The sequence below is a fragment of the Pelobates fuscus genome, chromosome 3 (assembly GCF_036172605.1).
Source record: "Pelobates fuscus isolate aPelFus1 chromosome 3, aPelFus1.pri, whole genome shotgun sequence".
NCBI lineage: Eukaryota > Metazoa > Chordata > Amphibia > Anura > Pelobatidae > Pelobates > Pelobates fuscus.
Genome location: NC_086319.1, coordinates 287,729,921 through 287,752,629, shown reverse-complemented (window position 1 = coordinate 287,752,629; position 22,709 = coordinate 287,729,921). Strand labels below are relative to the sequence as shown.

The 22,709-nt window shown below is 39.6% G+C and overlaps 1 protein-coding gene and 1 non-coding gene across 2 annotated transcripts in view; one reads left to right on the top strand and one right to left on the bottom strand.

Annotated features, from left to right (window-relative positions):
- Window positions 1-7,121: 7,121 nt before the first annotated feature.
- The window catches only part of TET3 (tet methylcytosine dioxygenase 3), a 105,138-nt gene continuing 89,550 nt past the window's right edge, over window positions 7,122-22,709 (top strand). The window contains exons 1-2 of the mRNA XM_063448668.1: window positions 7,122-7,208; window positions 8,561-9,277. Coding sequence (XP_063304738.1) covers window positions 8,954-9,277 — 324 coding nt within the window. The 5' untranslated portion in view covers window positions 7,122-7,208; window positions 8,561-8,953. The remainder of the gene's footprint in view (window positions 7,209-8,560; window positions 9,278-22,709) is intronic.
- On the bottom strand, window positions 9,892-9,963 carry TRNAE-UUC (transfer RNA glutamic acid (anticodon UUC)). The gene has a single exon. It is a non-coding gene; the product is annotated as a tRNA-Glu (tRNA).

The following is a 22,709-nucleotide window of genomic DNA, read 5'->3' as shown; positions in this document are numbered from 1 at the left end:
TTTTGTGTCAGTAAAAAAAATTCAAAGTGAGAGAACAGAATACAGATCTAAATTAAAGGAATGTGGTGCAAGCACACATTGCCTTCAAAATAGCATTATTTTTCTAGGTACACTTGCACACTGTTTTGTAAGGAACATGGCAGGTAGTGTGTTTCAAATGCCTTGGGGTATTAACCAAGATTTGTCTGTAGATTAACCCCTTAAGGACCAAACTTCTGGAATAAAAGGGAATCATGACATGTCACACATGTCACACATGTCATGTGTCCTTAAGGGGTTAAGGAAGTCTCAGTTGCTTCTGTCTGACAGGCTCATTGTGCTGTTGTTTGTGGGGATCATTCCATCCCTTCCAGGACGTCTTGTTCTTATTTTTACTGAAGATGGTTTTTAATGACTTTGGCTGTATGTTTAGGGTCATGCTGCAGAATACATTCAGAGCCAATCAAATGCCTTCTGTATGGTTTTACCTGATGGATAAGTATCTGTATGTACTTCTCATTCCATTAAACATACACGTTGTACGAATTGTACTTTGCTTAACAAACCATTATAATTTAATTCCATTATTTATAACCTTAGTATATTTCTTTGTAAGTTTTAGCTAAATGGTATACGTCTATACATTTAAGTTCCGATTCCTGATTATAGATGTTATTTTGACTCCGATTTGCACGTAAAGGAAAGAGAACCTGTGACAACTTGATGTTTATTAAACCATTTACTATACTGACAGCTCATAAATGATAGTTTCCGGATTGGTTGTTTCTGAATAATGGTTTATGGAGGATGGATCTCTGCTGCTTAGTCCGGTGTTTTAAGGAGCATTTTCAGGGTCTGGTCATGGGCAGTCCACACCAGCAGCATATGGCCCTCACTTGTGTCCAAAACCACCTTACAATAATTTCCTGCTGCTATGTACTAACACTATCATAGCACTGCATGGCCTACATTACCAGTAGAGTGCTGCTAATGCCGCCATATGGATTATTGTCTCTGCTGCAGTTGGACTGCAGGACCTGTGCACTGCCACTGGTGTTTTAAGCTTCGTACTGCATGGATTGCTGCTGCTTCTGCCATCATTTGGATTCCTGCAATTGTGTGAATCTCTATTACTGCTTCATCTGCTGTTGTCTCCATGGTTCCTGCTACTGCTGTAGTTGAGTGCCATTTCTGCAGTTGTAGTTAAACGGATTAGGGACACTGCTGTAATAGTAGCTGGATGAAGCAGGGTCATTGCTGCAAATAAAATTCTGTTTGACACAATGATCATGTGCTATGATCTGCTTCTTTCAGAATGTACCCACTTTCTGCAATGCTGTATTTGAAAAGCTAACACCACATTCCATTGTATTCACTTAACGGAACACTGTTGTCACCCAGACCACTTTATCTGAATTAAGTGGTCTAGGTGAAGTTTCCAACCTTAACCCTTTAAGCATGGCGGGCGTGCAATGCCGTCCTTGGGGACCTGATATAAATATTTTAATTCTATGTATATATTTCTGTAATATTTTTACATAATTTACCGTATATACTTGAGTATAAGCCGACCCGAATATAAGCCGAGGCCCCTAATTTTACCCCAAAAAACTGGGAAAACGTATTGACTCGAGTATAAGACTAGGGTGGGAAATGCAGTAGCTACTGGTGAATTTCTAAATAAAATTAGATCCTAAAAAATTTATATTAATTGAATATTTATTTACACACAGTGTGTGTATATAATGAATGCAGCGTGTGGGTGTGAGTGCAGCGTGTGTGTATGTATGAGTGCAGTGTGTGTGTGTGTGTAGCTGAGCTTGGTGGGGGGTGGGCAATTTTATTATTATTTTTTTAATTATTTTAATAATTTTTTATTATTATTTTTTATTTTATTTTTTAATTTAATTATTATTTATTTTATTTAAAAAAAATTCGTCCCCCCTCCCTGCTTGATACATGGCAGGGAGGGGGGCTCTCCTTCCCTGGTGGTCCAGTGGCATCGGCAGTTCAGTGGGGGGGGGGGAGGGGGCTGTCAGAGAGCACTTACATCTCTTGCAGCTCCTGTCAGCTCCCTTCTCCTCCGCGCCGGTCCGTGCAGCTTCTCTGTCAGCTCACACTGTAAGTCTCGCGAGAGCCGCACTATGACCCCGTGGCTCTCGCGAGACTTACACTGGGAGCTGACCGAGGTTCTGAACGGACCGCCGTGGAGGAGGAGAGAGCTGACAGGAGCTGCAGAAGAGGTAAGTAAACGCTCTGCAGCCCCCACAGCCCCCTGTCTGTATAATGGCAATGCAAAAAATGTGCTGAAAAACTCTGCTTATACTCGAGTATATACGGTAGTAATTTTATTAATTACAATTTGCGGGACCTGCCTGATAACCCAGGCAGAAAGTCCATAGATTTTAATTTGCTAGCACTATATTTAACTGTAATTTTCCAAGACACCATAAAATCTGTACATGGGGTGTACGGTTTTACTCCGTTGGAGACTTCGCTGTACACAAATATTAGTGTTTCAAAACAGTAAAATGTATTACAATGATGATATCAGTGAAAGTGACGTTTTTTTGCATTTTCCCCCACAAACGGCACTTACACTGACAATATAGTTATTGTGATACGTTTTACGATTTTGAAACACTAATATTTGTGAGTATAACAGTACCCCTCATGTACAGGTTTTATGGTGTTTTCAAAAGTTAGTCAAATATAAGGCTTACTTTTCAGTTTTTTTTCACATTTAAATTTGCCAGATTGGTTACGTTGCCTTTGAGACCGTATGGTAGCCCAGGAATGAGAATTACCCCATGATGGCATACCATTTGCAATAGTAGACAACCCAAGGTATTGCAAATGAGGTATGTCCATTCTTTTTTAGAAGCCACATGGTCAAAATTGGCATTAAAATTAGTTTTTTGCATTTTTCACACACTAACAAATATTAACCCCTTCAGGACGGAGTCAATCGTACACATTCTGATCAAAACAAAACGTAAACAAAAACTGGAATTTGCGCTATGTCTGTTCACCCGTAGTTCCCCTCTTTCATATTATATGCACCCACACTTATTATATATCATTGTGTTCAGGAGAAACAGGGCTTTAATTTATCATTAACTATTCATATATGGAACATAATTCATTATGAATAAAATTTTAAAAAAATTGTATTTCCGTCTGACATTTTAACTGTGAATGTCATAATACTGTTTAACACCATTTTATGGTGTTTTGGAAAGTTACAGGGTCAAATATAGAACGTTCCATTTTCAAATAGAAATTTGCCAGATTGGTAATGTTACCTTTGAGATGGTGTGGTAGCCCAGCAATGAGAATTACCCCCATAATGGCATACCATTTGAAAAAGTAGACAACCAAAGGTATTGAAAGTGGGGTATGTTTAGTCTTTTTTAGTAGCCACTTAGTCACAAACACTGGCCAAAGTTAGCGTTCATATTTGTTTTTGTGTGAAAAAAGCAAAAAACTAATATTTGGCCAGTGTTTGTGACTAAGTGGCTACTAAGAAAGACTGGACATACCCCACTTGCAATACCTTGGGTTGTCTACTTTTGCAAATGGTATGCCATCATGGGGGGTAATTCTCATTCCTGGGCTACCATACGCTCTCAAAGACAACATAACCAATCTGGCAAATTTCAATGTAAAAAAAATGAAATGCAAGCCTTATATGTGACTCTCTAACTTTCCAAAACACCATGAAACCTGTACATGGGGGGTACTGTTATTCTCGGGAGACTTCACTAAACACAAATATTAGTGTTTTAAAACAGTAAAACATATTACAACAATAATATAGACCATAAAAGTGCCGTTCGTTTGTAAAAAAAAATGCAAAAAAAGTCACTTTTACTTAAAATATCATCGTTGCAATACAATTTACCAATTTGAAACACTAATATTTGAGTTCAGCGAAGTCTCCCGAGTAAAACAGTACCCCCCATGTACAGGTTTTATGTTGTCTTGGAGAGTTACAGGGTCAAATATAGTGCTTGCGAATTAAATTCTCTGCACTTTCTCCCTGTGTTGTCAGGTATGTCAATCAAATTTTAATTAATCAAATCACCTAATTATGTTAAAAGATTACTTAAATATACACGTAGAATTTTAATATATATGCATTTATAGGTATTTAAATTCTACGTGTATACTAATGTAATCTTTTATGTAATTATATGTATTTATATATATATATATATATATATATATTTGCGGTTATTTGCATTTTATATATAGATAGATATATATAGAATGTCATTCTAAGTGTATTCTGTTTCCAATATATATATATATATATATTAATAACAAAATACAGTTAGAATGAAATTACATATGTGTATATAATTTATATTAAATTTTGTTTCAATATTTTATTTATTAATTGTATTATTTTATTTGTTATTGTAATTATATGTATTTATATATATAATATATGTATATATATCTATTATATATATAATATATGTATTATATATATGTAACGTCATTCTAAGTGTATTTTAATACTAATATATGTACTTATATTAGTATTAAAATACACTATGTATGACGTTAAATATATATAATATACATATATATAATATATATATATATTTATTTTAATTTTACACTTGTCTAATAAATTTTTTTTTTTACAGATCCCACCAGCAAGGGGACTGTCTGATATTTTAGACAGTCCCCCTGCTGGCAGATCCACAGCCAGCTATAGGGGGCCATGTGATCGCTCTTTGAGAGTGATCACATGGCCCCCGGAGCCTGATTTGCCGTGGGGGGTCTGCCTGGGCTGTGAGGCAGTCCTCCCGAAGTGGAGCGCCGGTAAGGTAAGTGTACCGGGCGCTCCAGGGCTCAAAGCCGTTACGGCGTTCTATGCCGTCGCAACGGCTTTAAAGCCCACTTAAAGCGTGACGGCATAGAACGTCGTAACGGCGTTAAGGGGTTAATGATAACTTTGGCCATCATGGGGGTAATTATCATTCCTGAGCTACCATACAGTCTAAAAGGCAGCTTAACCAATCAGGCGAAATTCAATGTGAAAAAAGTAACATGCTATATTTGACCCTGTAACTTCCCAAAACACCATAAAACCTGTACATAAGTGGTACTGTTTTATACATAAGACATCGCTGAATACAACTGTGTATTTGATTGCAATAAAAGCAAACAGTATTATGACATTCACAGTTAAAATGTCCTGCAGAACTAAAATAAAATAACAATTTCTTAATTTTTCACATTTTTTATATTTTATTCATGTTAAATTATGTTTCCTTGCTACATATTTGATGTTAAATGAAAGCCCTATTTATCTTGAATAAAATGATATATAATAAGTGTGGGTGCACTTAATATGAAAGAGGTGAATTACGGTTGAACAGACATATAGTCAAATTCCAAGTTTATTTTGATCAAAACGTGTACATTTAGCTCAGTCCTTAAAGCGGCACTGTCATGCCGAACTTACCTTTCCTCAATCTCTTCCTCTTCTCCCCATCTCTCAGCATCTGTTCTTCTTTTCTTCCTGTCTTCTTTAGTTTTCTTTAAAATCATAAGACAAAGTAGGGACTCTTTGCCTTATGGAGGTTTCCTCCGCTTGACCAGCGGAGGAGCAAAGTGTGCTTCATTTCCACTGGTCAGAGCAATTTTCCCATAATTCTTACCTTTCCTCTGTGATCTCGCGATGCTTCCTGTCATTTTAGACTAAACTGCCAAATTGCGTTCTAACTGAATGAGAACAGTATGTTCGTTTGTTTTAGAACTCAATTCGGTACTTGGTTCGTATCGGAATTTCATTCAAATGAATGAAACTCCGATTCAATTTGTGCCGCGGCTGCATCTTGCAGCCGCTTAGTAGATAACTCCCTAATTCCCACGGTATTAGTGGTGTAGACAGTCCATGCAGCCTCTCTCCTCAGTTTATGTGCGTTGTAGACAGCCCATGCAGCCTCTCTCCTCAGTTTGTGTGTTGTAGACAGCCCATGCAGCCTCTCTTCAGTCCATGCAGCCTCTCTCCTCAGTTTATGTGCGTTGTAGACAGCCCATGCAGCCTCTCTCCTCAGTTTATGTGCGTTGTAGACAGCCCATGCAGCCTCTCTCCTCAGTTTATGTGCGTTGTAGACAGCCCATGCAGCCTCTCTCCTCAGTTTGTGTGTTGTAGACAGCCCATGCAGCCTCTCTCCTCAGTTTGTGCGTTGTAGACAGCCCATGCAGCCTGTCTCCTCAGTTTGTGTGTTGTAGACAGCCCATGCAGCCTGTCTCCTCAGTTTGTGTGTTGTAGACAGCCCATGCAGCCTGTCTCCTCAGTTACGTGCGTTGTAGACAGCCCATGCAGCCTGTCTCCTCAGTTTGTGTGTTGTAGACAGCCCATGCAGCCGGTCTCCTCAGTTTATGTGTGTTGTAGACAGCCCATGCAGCCTCTCTCCTCAGTTTGTGTGTTGTAGACAGCCCATGCAGCCGGTCTCCTCAGTTTGTGTGTTGTAGACAGCCCATGCAACCTGTCTCCTCAGTTTGTGTGTTGTAGACAGCCCATGCAACCTGTCTCCTCAGTTTGTGTGTTGTAGACAGCCCATGCAACCTGTCTCCTCAGTTTGTGTGTTGTAGACAGCCCATGCAACCTGTCTCCTCAGTTTGTGTGTTGTAGACAGCCCATGCAACCTGTCTCCTCAGTTTGTGTGTTGTAGACAGCCCATGCAACCTGTCTCCTCAGTTACGTGCGTTGTAGACAGCCCATGCAGCCTTGCTCCAATATGGTGGAGATCCCAAGTATTCATTAGCCTCAATTTTGTGCGTGGTAAAGATCTGGTAAAGATCTTTTTATGCCGCTCTTTCATCGTTCTCCTCTTAGTAGTGATGTCCTCTCCTCCCTCGTTTCTTCTTCTCCCTCCCCACTATTCCTAGCACCTGTTCCCCTCCCTGTTCATGCTGGTCCCCCTGTCTCTGAATGGGCTCCGGATCCCTTAGTACTCCATTTCGCATCTTTGTGTTTCTCAATCACTTCCCTTTTGTTTGCTCCACATCTGTGCCCCTGAGCTCTCCCTTCCCCCTTCTCAGTGCCGGAGGCTCACAGTGAGGCACACACAAGGTGAGTGAGAGCTGAGTGCTTTCTCATTCCAGCTCCCAAGCACCGGCTCTGTATGTCACGTCTGCTTGTCAAGGAATGGAACAGTGATCAGTAAGCTTGCTACACTCTGCAAATGCGGCATTCTAGAACGGTATGCTTGTGTCAATGGCCCAGCTTGTGTGTTTATACTAGTATGTGCATAGGGCGATGCTATAAATAAATACATTAGTGCATATAACATAATTTTGCCGCCGCTGTATCTGCCGAAGTACTATGTCATTCATGCATGGCCTGTATCTTAATTGAGTTTTCTGTTGTGTAATGTGCTCAGTGTGAGATTTAATGGATCCCCCTCCATTGATTGTGTGTTGATGTGAACATACCAACATCTGCACGTATTTCTCTTTACACCAAAGGTGAAGTTTTGGATTCATTGAGATCCCTGTGCTTCTCTGTGCACACGTGGGTTTCTCTCGTTGTCAGTCAGGCATATACAGGGCTCAGAGAGAATCTGATGGGGACGATGATTTATTAGGGGTCACTGACTCCTGTACTGGGAAGAGAGCCTAGTTAGAAATGTATAAGTGTGGAGCGGGGAAATATCTGCGGTTTAGTATGTTTTGGGGTATCGCTTAGTTCTAGGAGGGGGAAGTCTTTCCCTGCTTGCAGGAGGCGGGGGTCTCTTTGTTGAAGGGGGAGGGGAGGGCAGATCTGCTGATAGAGCCCCCGGCTCGGGGCTCAGAACAAAGAATCGGAGAGAGCTCTGGCCTGTCATTAGACCTCACTCTGTGTGCTGAGGACTTTTGTTGGTGTGTATTGCATTCATGTTGTGTGTTTATACTGAATTCTGTTGATATATACACAAATATACTTAGGTTGCAGTGTATCTGTTTGCTACAAAAGTAAATTGTGTTTTATTAAGTAAATGTGTAAAGAGTAACCATGCATTGAATGGGGATGGTTCTAAAGAGTATATGTGAATGTCTAGGTGCACTGTTCATACTGTGTGGATACCTACATATTTTGCTGTTTGTTTTACTTTAAGTTGATTAAGATGTGTATCTTGAATTTGTTTACATTTTGTCTGATGGTTGTAGGTATTTATCCATCTAGTACATCTAAAGATGCACTGAGCCCTTATTGTAACATAGTTATATTAAGCAACATTATTTGTATCTTGAATTTGTTTCCATTTTGTTTGATGGCTGTAAGTATATAGTCATCCAGTACATCTAAAGATACACTTGAGCCATTACTGTAGCACTACAGATTTGCATTTTTGCATTATATGGTTCTACTAAGCAATATTATTTGTATATATTTTCTGTTATCATTTATGTGTTCATGTGAAGATATTGGCTCTATTTATTAAACCTTTTAAATATGTAATGGTTCTTTTGGGGGGGAAATAGTCCGTGGAATTCCAATGGATATCAACATATACCAGTCACACATCCATTTTTTTTATTGTCTTCTGAGTGATTTCCTTCTCTCTTTTCATAGGAAAACTTTTTGAAAAAGTCTGGTACTCCCCACTTTACCCCAAAGCCAGAGAGAGAAGTTTTCCACTCTTGGCATCAAGATGAACTGTCAGGGGGAAGTAGGGAATCTCCGGCAGATGCGCTTGCACTTTTCTTCAACAGGTCCGCTGCACTGGGAGGAGAGGAATGTGGGTCTTTAGAATGCTATTTGGTAGGAAGGTACATGCTACACGAGTGTTCACTTCCAAATGAAGGGATTTAAACTGTGTTTCAGTTTTAAAAGCTGGCTAACATTGAGTTACAGGACCAGATAACATTTAACCAGACCCCACACATGCTGATGCCTAATGCTTTCGTAGCAAAACCGGTGTCCTAAAGGTTCTTTGTTAGGCTTGTCCAGTATTTTGGCTGAGCAATGAAGGATACCCAGTCAACAGTAGCTCAACATGTGGGGTCCGAAGACATTTATGATTTCCATGATGATGGGGAACCCTTGGGGAGATTGAAAGGACCTGATATACCTGGAGAAAAGATTACCTGTAATAGCAGGTCATCGGAACTTGTAGAACAATTTCAAAAAAAGAGGAAACGTTGTGGGGTCTGTGCGCCATGTCTACGAAAGGAGCCTTGTGGAGCGTGTTACAACTGTGTCAACCGGAGTACCAGCCACCAGATCTGCAAGATGAGAAAGTGTGAAAAACTGAAAAAGAAGAGACTGATCCCACTCAAAGGAACAGAGGTGAGAAGCTGCAGATAAATATTTAGTTTTGTTTGTAAGGCAATGCTTTTTATTTATTTATATACTTTATTTACTTTTGTTGTCCATTAAAACGTCTTGCTGGTGTTTGGTTAGGCCACTTAAAAAGTGGTGTTAAGTACCTGAGGGCACACTAATTGATTTAAAAAGTCAGAATAATACAGGTTTCTATTCATGGGAATAATTTGGGGCTTCCCACACAGACTTTTCCATGCCTTTTCCACTGTTGCTTGAACTCTGTGTACTGGCTGTACACCAGCTCTAAGTTTTTGCGCATGCCTTGTACCATTCTTAATGGTTTTCTTTTTATATATTTTTTTCCTTTAAAAATAAATAAATATATATATATATAACAAACAATACATTTTAGATCAGTTCACATTGGGTGAGGAAATACTCATTCATATAATAGTAGCTGAGATGTAAGTATGCTTTTCCGTTTAAGTTTTTGCTGCTGTTAGAATTACATTTTTGTTTAATAATCCTCTATGAAACACTATATTATGATTTGTGTGTTTCTCTGTGATGTAGCCTCTTGGATATGTATTTCAATTAGAATATTTATAAAAAAAAAAAAAACAAAAAAAAACAGTTCATTCCCATACCGGGAGTCGAACCCGGGCCGCCTGGGTGAAAACCAGGAATCCTAACCGCTAGACCATATGGGAACTCAGAGCTCAGAAAGTCATTCACATATCTACATGAGTCATGCAGTTTTTTTTTTTTTTTTTTCCTTTTCTGTGATGCATTATTTAGCATGGCTGTCTGGTGTAGGGTTAAGTGTCATGTCCAGAGAGGCGCTGCAGATATTTTGACATGCCCGCCATTGATAGGCAGGTTTCAATGTGGGGGCGCTAGTCTTACAAGCATTTAGTATTTAATTAATGGAAAGGACTTTTAGATAGGTTGTGTGCAATGTGCAGAGAAGCCTTGGTGGCAACTCCTCCCCCTAGCTTTATGAGATCTAAAATTAATATTGCAGAGCTCTGAAAAACAACTGAATATGTGCTTCAAATAATTAGTTTTTTCCTTTCCTTTTTTTTTTTTTTTTTCCTCTTTCTCAATGTTCTGCCTATAGAGGCATGTTTTTTGGTATGCACCATATTTTGGTTTGTGTTTAAACCTGTTGATTCGTATTGGTGGACACACTCTAAATAAACAGTCATTTGTTTAGTGGGTAAGGATCATGGTGGATGAGATTATACAGTGAGGATGGGAGGGAAGAGGATAACTATTGACAAGATTTTTGATGCTGGGTGTTAACCCCTTCACTGCCAGATCATTTTTTTTTTAATGTGTTATAAGAGGTTGCTTTCACAGCCTTCATTTAAAACATTTCCTAACATCTTGTCCTTTTTCTGTAACATTTTTCTGTGGCTATAGTAATAATTGCAGACCTTCGTCGCTCAATAGGACAAAATGTATTGAACTAAAATATTGAACTTCAAGAGCTTACTTATAGACTATGCTTGACCTTATGTATGTGAAAGGGTTACTAAAGTGGAGGGGTTTTTATTTCGCTTTGTTTTGATTTTTTCTCCTCACTTTGTTCAGTCTCAATGCCTTTTGCCAGATTCATAATATAATCGTAGAAAGTAAAGGGTTCATTCACCCAAGGGGCACCCCATCAAACAGGCACTTTTAACCTTTTTCTATAGCACCACCGTGCTGCTTTCAGCCTGAATGATATGCTCCTGCTCACCCACAACCTCTGTTGCCAGTCATTGTTTAACATGTGTTATTACATAGAATTGTATGAGTGGGTATGCGAGAGGAACATCTCTAACAACCTTTCCATTTAATTTGCTGAACCTTTCTTCTGCGATTTCCTAACCTTGATTATGATAATTAGCATCTATCCAAATTGTTTCTATGGCACACCGTCAATGTCAGCAATTGGGGATTCTTGGACTACCAGTCAGGCCTCTCTTTTGTGTTTGGGGTTGTAACAGAGCCTGCGTCACCCTCCCCCGCTCCTCCTTCCTCTACCTCCTCCCCCCTCCTTCCAGGGAATGATTCTTGACATGTGGTATAGGCAAACGTATCCTATGGCTGCCAGCTGGGTTTTATTCTCCCCACCCCCACTGCACGCCACATACTGCTCCTATTGTGTGTGTCGCTCCTAGGAGCGCTTTTCTTGTACTGCATTGTGATCAGAATCCAGTTGCATGAATCTGACCTATTCCAGACATACAGGAGGGAAAAAGACTGTGCTAGTTAGCTACAACTGATGACCCCAGCTACCTAGACTCTAGTTTAAGGATCATAAAGTACTGATAAGCTCACAGGGATTTCCCCAGTGGCAGCTACTTTAGTTTTATTCCAGCAGCAGTAGTAGAGGTGCCGACTATCCTTGCATAGTTTAAAAAAAAAATTGAAATTACCGGAACAGATAAGAATTGTGTGGGTTTCTTGTTCCTTCTCCGTTCTTTTTATTGTTGCATTAGGGAGTGCTTACATTCTTATATGAATAATTGTACTTATTCTGTATTTTGTGTTTCTTCTTCAAATTTTTAGTTAGTTATAAAGATTTATTAAGAATTTTACAACATCCGTGTGCTGTCAATATAATCGTCACTTTTCACATCTGCACTCAAATCTTTACCTCTCAATTCCTTAATAGCAAGCTGCACTCCAATCACATAATTATAGTTTAATGGCCAAAAATAAATGTCCATGAACAAAGGAATCATTGGAAGATGGCTGTCAGTCAGCTTCCTTTTCGCGCAATGCCCTTGTCTTTTAATTGAAGTCTTAATCTTGGCTTGTTTATTCCATAGAAATATCGACCTTGATCCGACAATCCCACAAGTCTTTAATAATATCAGACCAGTGCTTTCCTTCCTGGATCGTATTTGTTTTAGAATTTAGTTCCGTAGTTTTAGTTACGAGCGCTATTCTGCAGCCACAGAAGGTTTTGTTGCACAATTCCTGATCTTGGGCACAACACTGTTTTCTTTATCACAGCCAGGTCTCTTTATTAAACCATCCACTGTTTCCTCTCCGATTTAGAATCACAAATCTCCTATATTTCAAGCAAGACATTGGTAAATCAATCGTATTTTTTTGTTTGTATCTCATTCCTTCTTATTTGTTGTCTTCCCCTTAAGACGACCCCACACTGCCGCATAGCTGTAAACCAGCCGCTGATCTGCGTTGGGAAAATGACTCATAAGCCTTCTTGTTGCAATGTCCTCAAGTTACCTCTCAGGGCAGTTTTCTACATTGGTCCACTAGGTAACGCTGTAGGAAAAACGCCACAGTATGCACTGGGAAACCTATTTCTCTTTGATCTGAATTCTGTACCCGATTAGAATCTACTTTCTGCTTTGGAAACATCAGCATTTTATTATTTTATTTTCTTTGCTGCTTGTTCAATACCTAACCGAATTTTAAACCTGTTATTCCGCTATGACCGATATGAAGTTGCTGTCACTTATGTTTCTGAGTGAGGAATGTTCCAACCCTCTTCTAATGTATTTGCCGTCCATTAATCTAGGTGAAATATACATTAATCGTCCCTGAGCCCAAGAGGAGCAGATGGTCATAAGATTATCCCTGTTATTTGATCAGGTCACACAATATCATGCAATACCGCAAATTTTGAGTGAAAATAAATTGCAGCTGTGTGATTTGCCAGTATCTCTTGACTGCAAATGTATCAAAACACCCCAGTGTTGCCAGTTCCAGACGCTACAATAGTGTTTCCAGTGATATTGATCCATCAACATAGAAAGGCACGTTTCCTGAAATGCAGTAGCCCATATTGGTATGACTCACGGATTTTCTGCACTACACCTGAAGGGACAGTGTCCCCTATGCAATCCTCATAGTTGTCAGATGATTTAAATGCATTATTATTAGTGGCCTCTCGGAGACTAGTAAATGTTGAAGGAATGATTGGACTTGCAAGTCGATTAGTGGTGATAGAGAGGTTTTGCGGGACCATGCTTTAAAACATGAGCAGTAACCGTTCGAGACTCCCAGATCTCATGTGCATTAAATAAAATATCAGAAATATGAAACTTAACTGAATATGGTTAGATTTTGCATCTGAGCATCAGACCCTAACTAGGGTCTAGTGCAGGCTTCCCCAAACTCCAGCCCTCCAGATGTTGCTGAACTACAACTTCCATGATTCTATGCATGAAATAGGCTGAGAATCATGGGAGTTGTAGTTCAGCAAGATCATTCCATTCTCAGATACTAACTGTTGGGAGGATCGTGTGTGCACGTATTTTGGACAGCACCTTGGGGTCCAGACCCGGGGAAACTCTGGGTTTTATATGAGGGTTGTGAGTGGTGAGCAGAAGGAGGTTTCTTAACGTTTTTGCTGTACATTTTATAGCATTTTGCCATTTGACATCTGTTTAAAGGGTTACTCCGCTGTCTAAATCCAAAAAGATTAAAGATTACTGTTCAGCAAATGTATCCACAATGAAAACATTTAATTATGTGTTTGTTTTTTTAAATTAAGAAAGAGGACACACTCTTTATACATAAAGTATTTAAGCAAGCTGAAGTTAGATTATCTGTTGTAACTATTACCGGCAGCTCCCATTGGGTTTTATCTGTTGTACTGGGACTTGATGGTTGCCTACTTTTAGCAAAGTCCTTGAAACAAGATTTTATTTTAGCTGTAATATAACTAATAAGTATTTCACATTTCCTTGTATGACTCCAGACTAAAAAGGCAATTACATCTTTGCCTCTGTGAATAAATAACTAATTTGCTGCCCCTCTTGTTCTGCAGGTACAAAGGTCCCTTTTCATGGCCTGGATTCTGTAGCCTTTAATTTGTTGTCTTGAGAGGTGTCAAATTTAACAAATTCACAACGTTCCTCTTAAATTTTGCTACTGGGAACACAGGCAGAATGCTAATGCTCATTAGTGATATGGGGAGGTCTAACCATTCTCATCCCCTCTTACCACATATTAACACATTTTTATCTCTTTTGTTTTTAGATCTTTCCTGTACAATCTTTGTAGAAACTCATTCCTTAGATTTTGTTTTATTCCCCCCCAACCATTATTAATAAAATAGTAAATGTTTTATAATTTTTTTTCCGATCCTGGTTTAATGTAATATTTATGGAATCTCTGGAATTAATTTAAATAGTTCAACTAGGGAAAAAACAGGAATAACAGCCAATGCAATTTGTTGCTGCTTGCACAAGAGTAACAACCCATCATTTTTCCACATCCTTATTGATTTAAAACTTCTTTTTTTTTTTTTTTTTTTTTTTTAATAATACATTTATAGACCCATTTCATCTTTAGTACTGGAGTAACCATTTTCAAACTTAAACCAAACCAAACTTCAGCATGTACATCTGCACATTATAAATCTGCAAATTCTGCTCTTTTCTGATTAAATTATAAAAAATAAAAAAAATTGAATTTATGGTAGTTTATTAAACTGTCACATAGTCTTAAACAATAATAACAAGCAGTCCATACAATTCTTTCTTTGTTTGGGATAAGTTATCTTTTTGTAGTAGTATAGCAATCTAGATTAAGCAAATGTTCTTGCAAAGAACTCATTGGATGATTAGTGTAAATTTACATCAAAATAGAGATCCTAAAAAGTAAAAGTGAGTGTGCACTGTAAAGGAAATATAGAAGGCTGCTTTAACGGATTGCATTAAAGTTCTAGCATATGTCATTACCTATAGAAGCTGAATAACAATGCAAACAATGCTCCTATTGTGCACACTGGGGGGGGGGGGGGGGGAGAGGGGAGGAGCAGAAGACTTGCTGTGTGATACACGTGGGGGTGACTGAAGAAAGTGTCTCTGTAATCCTCTCCTTTTATTTGACATATTTTCTGTTGTCAGTATGCAGCATATATTAAAGGGGTCCTAGATAATGTTCTTCTCTTTGCATGCAGAAGGTATGTATATATAGAGGGCTCAAAATTTCCACTAGCCACTCTTCTCTGGTGAGTGTGACATGGGCCCTTCAAGCTTGCAGTGGCTGTTAACTTTTTTTTTTTTGCAGTGCGTATAATGGGTACATGCAGGCCTGAGGTGCCCCGAGAGCAATCCTCAAGTTTTTTCCACGCTAAACATGCAGGACAGATGATTTACAAGCACATTTTTATATTTTAGTTTGTAGGCATGAGAATAACAGTAATGAGTAACAGGCGTGTACAGTAATATCAAATAGTTAAATAGCTAGACATGTGAGTTAAATCAAGAAACATTCAATAGGCAAGTTATAGGCTTGTGTGAGGGAGAGGCTTCATTTGTTATATGTCTGTATATCTTGCTGCGATGTTACTCTAGAAAGTTAAAGTAAACCACTGGTGATAAGACTAGACATTATAGTCGAGCATTACAGTGTGTCGCTAATTGTTGGGACAACATTACTATCAGTAACCTTAACGATTTTCAAATAGGTAAGAGAAGGGTGTAGTGTGTAGTGTGCAATGTGGCAACCGCCTATGCAGGTGACTGCGTTATGCAGGCGTTTGGACTAATACCAGGTTCAGCCTATTCCCCTGAGCGTCAAGGGCAGTGTGCCACCCGGTAAGTCTCTGTCCATGTCTGTATACTTGGTCCGCCGTTGTGTCCCTCTCCAGGTGCTCATACGAGCAGCTCTCTGGACGTGAGGAGTCTCTGCGATGAGTGTCTTCGCCCTCTGGGGGCGGCATAAAGGTCCGGGATTTGGTCGTCGGTTTACGCCGTGGCTCCCTATCCGGGAGCGCAACAGAGGTTGTAATCTCCCCGGCCCTCTCGCCCAGGTGCCATTGTGTGCCCGTTGCTTGTGTCTCCACGCCGCTGCTGCATGAGGATTGCGCCGGGATGCGTCAGCAGACCTGATCCGAGGTACCACTGCTTGTGCCATGTGAGCAGCAGCAAGAGCTCGGTCAGTGAGTTTCTTCCAGAATTCTGAGCATATTCTGTCAAATGCTTGTAGGAGCGGGTCCACAGTGGCGGGTGGCTGTGAGCAGGCTTCTGTTGCTGTAGGCCCTGGTGGTGCCGCCATTTTAGGTAGCAGGCTGCCTTCGTTTAGAGCTGTAGTTTCTCTTTGTTGTGTAGGGTAAGCTCCAAGATTACACCAGTGGGGACCGGGATATCCCCCACCGGTCCAAAGGGGGGGGGGAACAGGGCGTTAGAGTCGGTTCTGTGAACGCCGGCATGTCCAGGCCAGGAGATCGGCCGTTTCTCCTCTCCATGGAGTATCCTAGGCGTCTAGGCCGCAAAAGCCTTTCGGACCACGAGGCTACTTGGCGGAGCTCCAAACTTGGTCGGGAGGTTACCCCAGCATTCAGGTTAGGTAGGTACTTGTTTGAGTGTTCGCTGTGGGTATGATCCCCTCTCTAAGTAGTGAAATTGAAGCTTTATGTGAGGAGCTCTCACCATGTGCATCTATCCACCATGATGGCCAGGCCCCGCCCCCGGCTGTTAACTTTTTTTTTTAAAGGTGGCTAGTGGTGTAGGCCATGACATGTTAAGATATATAAGAAAAGACTGCACATACACACTGACTTTTACCTGTATGAGTCTATACATGAATCTTCGGAATCCTTACTTTAATAAATGTTTATTTAGCTTTGCTTCTCAACTCAGCTATGTTGATTCACTTTAACTTAATTGTACCCTTTTTTACTTATTCATTTTGTTTGTCTGTCTAATTATGTTGATCCATTTTTCTTCTCCGTAAGAATTGTATTTGTATATAAGTTGATCATTGATGCCAAGCAAGGGATTATGGCAGTTGTCCACTCCTCTATCCACCGTACTACATGTCCATGTAACTTTTATTCTGTGTTTTGTTTTTTATTTATTGATTTATTTTTAATTTACATTTAATTTATATTCCTGTTCTTTGGCTTGGTATGCCTCTTACTAATTTGATAGAACCCTGAACGAGTAGATCCTGTTTCATGGATATTGTACAATATCCTTCACTGCCTGTGTTATTGTCACGGATGCGGTTTCTCTCTTTCAAGCTTTATCCATTGCACAACTTTTATGAATAGAGATTAGGCTCTGTGTTGTGAGGAGTCATTCTAAATCTGTGCCACGTGAATGGCACAGTCTTGGCACAGCAAGCAGGTCCATCAACCTACTACTTGATCCTATAGTTAGTTACTTGGCACTTCAGATAGGGGCTGGGTTTTATATCTGCAGAAAGGAGTTTTACTTGAAAAGCTAAGATACTGCTATTAAATTCTCTGTACAATCCAAATAGGAAAGAACTGATGTAACAATTATAGTAAGACCTAAGGAATTCTGTTATGGTAAATACAGTAGACGTCAAAGTGCTACAGGACTCTATCTATAAATTGCGCTAGTCAAATGACTAATAATATATAAGGGCAATTTTCTTTGTGCATATTTCAATTCACTTTTGGTTCCAAGAGTTATGACACTAGAAACTGTACAAATATAGCATTAATTACAAGCATTGTACTTAAGACGTATATACGGAGAGGGCAGAAGTGCGCACTGAGGGCACGCCTGCCATATAACCAATATATATATAATATATAACCGACTGGGTAGTGGGTACCTCCGTTAATGGATGCTCCTAGCGCTTCCTGAGGACTCCAAGCACTCTGGCAGACACCACAATCACCGAACCGATTCAGCATATGAATCTTCTCAAGCATAGGAATACTGTAGACCATTGAATAGGAACCATACTAATAGGCTTACACTCCTAGCAGTCAACTGGAACAGCATGCAATAAATCCTTCTCCCAATAATGAGACGACACTTCACTTTGAGGGTAAAACAGGAACTCTCGACTGGCTCATCCAGCCTGGCTTTTATTACAATAATACACATACAGGCCACACCAAGGGGGAGGCATAAAATCACCAATCACATACATGGTTCAGCCCACACATCCCCTCCCCTCAGATAACATTAAACCCAATTATCCGGTACACTTTTCAGCCAAGTTCTGGATGTACCCCAAAAAACGGGGGTACACCTTTAAATCCAGCATCGCTGGATAGCCCTTATTCAGGGGGACAACATATTCAAAATTCAAGTCATTCGGATGAATGGTTCGGGAGATATGGGGTTCCAAAGATTTGACCGACCGCATGGGTAAAGTATCCGAAATCAGTTCCATGCATTTTGGCCCTGCGGTCGGTCACAGAAAAAGGAATGAAACAGACGAATTGCCTGGGTTATAGAGACTAAGGGGAATTCGCATGAATCCCCTAGTTCGTGAGTTTCCCCACGAAATCCTGGAAGTCTGGAGGTCTCAGCGGTGCTTGCCTAGTCGAGTGTCCGTTTTCAGTTCCAGACACTCGACGGCAAAACACCGCTGTTCGGTAGTTTAAGATGGCCGCCGCCACGTGTTCGGCAGTTTAAGATGGCCGCCGCCACGTGTTCGGCTCCCGAATGGCGGCCACCCAGAGGACAAAGACGACACTGCACGGACTGCCAATTACCCGTTTGCAACATTGTTGCAAACGGTAATTGGAGGCACACTTAGTCCTGGGTGGTCTGGTTGTTCGGTAGTTTCCCTCAATATAATGAATGGAGGGATTCTACCGAACAATCAGATGAATGCTGCATCCAGATCCCAGGGTAAACTTAACACATAAATACATATATAATATTACAGGCAGTACACTAGAATATGCTTCACAGTCTTAAAGGGACAGTAGTCCCAAAAGTCCCAATCTGTCCATAGATGAGTTTAAAAGGGCCAGCAACAGCAATATACAGTATAACAAGCCCAAATATAAATCTTTAAATGTACCAGTTTTCCAGGGGCCATAGTCAGCGGGTAAGAGGCAGGCAGCCAGGCCCCTCCAATGCCCAGTGGCGAGGTGGGTTCCGCCACAGTGTACGTTTTGAAAGAAACTGTCGCTGCTATGGCCTCTGTCTCTCATTTTTAGTCCCTCCGCAATTGCATGAGGATCTCCACAGCAAAATAACTGGATAAAATCCACCACACCTCTCTTTAAAGTGAATGTTTTTAGAAATTATTCTCTGTAAATAATATACTTTTGGTTTTTATGCTGAAATGTGTATTCAGTGTAATAAAGGGTTATTCGTAGCTTCTGATATCAATTTAAATTCCCTGAAATTGCCCCAGCCCAAGTCCAGTTATACCCTCTAATATGATCGTATCCATTTGTAATTTTGGATAACAGACATTTTCCAGTTAAACTTCGTAGAGAAATCACTGAGCGAAATGTATTCTCATCTGTATTTTATTTCTTTATGTGTGTGTGTCCCGTCTAAACACATACACGATTAGCTATGTATCCATAAATAGCTAAATACAAACATTTAACTAGACACGCGCACATAGAATTATCCATGCATAACCTTATACACATATCAATCTAACAAGCAACACAACCCCACAGTAGATAACATACAGACATATGTTGGCAAACAGATGGACACAAAAATATACACACCTTAATGCATACATGTACAAGACACCCTAACATGCAGACACCATACTAGCAATGATGCACAAGATATCCATAAACACACACATATATACACCCATCTATAGGCACTCACACAAAAAGTGTTCCTTTTGGTGTGTAGTGTTTGGGACCAGCAAAGCTTCTCCTCTTCATCAGAACAGAACTGGGTGCTGAAATATGGCCTCATGGGACATGTTGTCTTCCTCAGTGTTACTGCACAGGCACAGGCATCTACTCACTGCTTGCAGGACAGCAATAGGCTAAAGCTTTGCCTGGCTCACATATACTAAACTGTGAGAGCCACTAAACTGGGGCTTTTAGCTTGAGGCCCTTGGAGTGCAGGGCCTATTACTGGTGCTTGCTCCCCCACCTGAAAGGCTGCCCTAGCTATGCAGTTACAAAGCATTTAAAAAAGCAATTTAAATTGCCAGTTTGCCATAACCCTCAGTTGGTGTATCTGTGGAAAAATCTATTAACAGTTGCATTGTTGGGAATTTTTTTTTCTCTTCTTCTTTCCCCTTTCTCTAAATTGTAGCTTTCAAGACCGTGTCCAAAAGTGGAACATCTGCTTCCCTTTTCCATAAGATAAACTGTCATCAAGTTAATATTTGGAAGGTGAACTGTAATTCAGAGTAGGTACAAGGTTGGCAATGTATTTTATAATACTCTCTCCTTTACATGTAAAATAAAAAGTACAAATAATTTAACAGGGTTACTTCCAAAAGTGAAATTTCGTAGGGAACTAAACGTGTATTTCAAATTTAAGGCAGAGTAGCTGAAAACATAGTTGACTTTCACTTCTTTGACAGAAGCAAAATGTTAAATTAATTAGAATAAAATATACTTTAAATGGTGCATATCATTTTATCCTCTGCATGATTGGTTGCAGACTTGAACAAAAAACAAAATTTGTATGTAAAATAGAGCTCTAAGTACGGATTACATTTTAAAACCAATCCCTTGCGGGCTGTCAACTGCTTCTCTAATACACACGATTGTTTGGCTATTGAGTGCATGATGCTGTTTAACGTTAATGTCAAGTTATTTAAATATTTTAATTGCCCCAGCTTGATTTTAATATAGTTTATAACAAATAGGTTAATAATTTAGAGTTTTGTTCTATGATTAATAGTAAAAACTGAGTAATATTTTGACTTGTTGCATTGCTGCACTGGAATTGTTCCCACTAAACTCCAGAATAGGACTGCCAGCCAGGAGTTCACGCACATGGCTAATTAACGTATGGGTTAAAGCAAGCACCTGCAAAGATGTGGAAACGAAATGTGTACGCTTTCTAGTCTGGCTATATTTTGGTGTTTTTTTTCTTAAGATTTTTGTGTCTTTTCTCTCATGCTTTCTTCGCATCTACTAACCAAAGATTTTATTAATCTTTACTGATAAGACTTCAAGAACTACTTGGTATTGTGGTTAAAAAGTCCAGAGTGAATATAAGGGATCGAGTGGTGGGATTCCCATCTGAAACACACTCATGTTTAAACACACTCAAGAAAATACTGAGCAAACCAAGGGATTGTGATCTGTCATTAAATTGTGTGCTTCTGTTGTTTTCCACTGGAAAGAGATTGGTCCCACGGGAGATTCCTGACAATGGGAAAATGTTTTAACAAGTAGGGTTGCATCCTGAAAAGCACAAACTATGCAGTAGTTGAACTCTCGAGTAACGTGAGAGGCCTTCGTTTTTTAAAAACATGTTATGGGTTTCTAGTTTGGCTTTTTAGCAATTCCGTTGTATTTGCTACTTCAAATATAGAACTTTCAAAAACCTCCACAAGCCTACCTTTTTTTGTTTTCAGTTCTCGGTCTCTTGCCTCCCACCAAAGCCTATATTGCTTTGCAGCTACACATACCTTTCTAGGGTTTGCTCGCGAAATAATTGAAAGTAATGGCTTACTACAACTGTTTACTGAAAGTCCAACCCATGTGTTGCTCTCTAAGAATTTTTTTTTTCCAACTTTAAATTGGTAAAAGTTTTGAATACTCAAGTATATCAATGGTTTGCAACCCCCAATACTTTAGAACAGTCAGTGATTCGGGGTTTAGCAGTATCCCTAATCGAACAGAAGTGTGTAATCTCTTTATCAATGAGGAGTCAGGCACGCTGTCTTATTGATTATGCTGATGACTATTCTGCATTAGTGACATCCCCTGAGAAGACTTTGTGTATGTGCATTCTACCGATTGCAAATGAGAAGACTTTGTGCAGTTCTCTTACTGTGGAGACTCTGGGCATTAAAACCACATTGCAGATGTCAATTACTTGACCTATTTAAAAGATAGTGGACTTACGATTTTATTTATATTCCACAATCCTTTTTTTTTTTTTTTTTTAGCAATACTAATGGCTCTGCTGAGTTTAGTGTTTGAGACTCCAATGCCTATAAAAACCCAGAATTTAAAGGGTTTCTCATATTATATATTGTTTTTTCAAAGTCAGAAATGTATTTCTTTTAATACCCTATGTTTAAAAAAATAGAGAAAAAAAATTCCCACAGTTTTGCTTATAAGTTTTGCGCATCAGATGCAACGGGAAAAAAACACCTTTAAATATATTAACATATTACAGTCCTTATTGTTAAATACCTTGTATGTCAAGGATATAAATTAATTATTGGTAGCTAACACAAACCTTATACTAACCCTAAGCTTACATTAACTTTAACCATACACCTATCCTAACCTTAGCCCTACACTATCCATAACCTAGAATTTACTTTAATCAATTATTAACCCTTACCCTACCCCTACACTAATATCAACTCAGTTCTGACATCAGCAGAAGCTTTTTCCAGCTCACACTGTACAGAGTGCTCCAGGAGATGCATCATGGGAGGGAGATCTCCCTTTATTGCTCTACTACATGCTGTCCTTGCTGACCAAATAGTGATTGGTGCTGGACAGTCAGAAAAAAGGCCGACCAGCATGCAGGGAGACCCGGACATGGTATTTTCAGACATCTGGTTTCTCTCTCTAACAATGCTG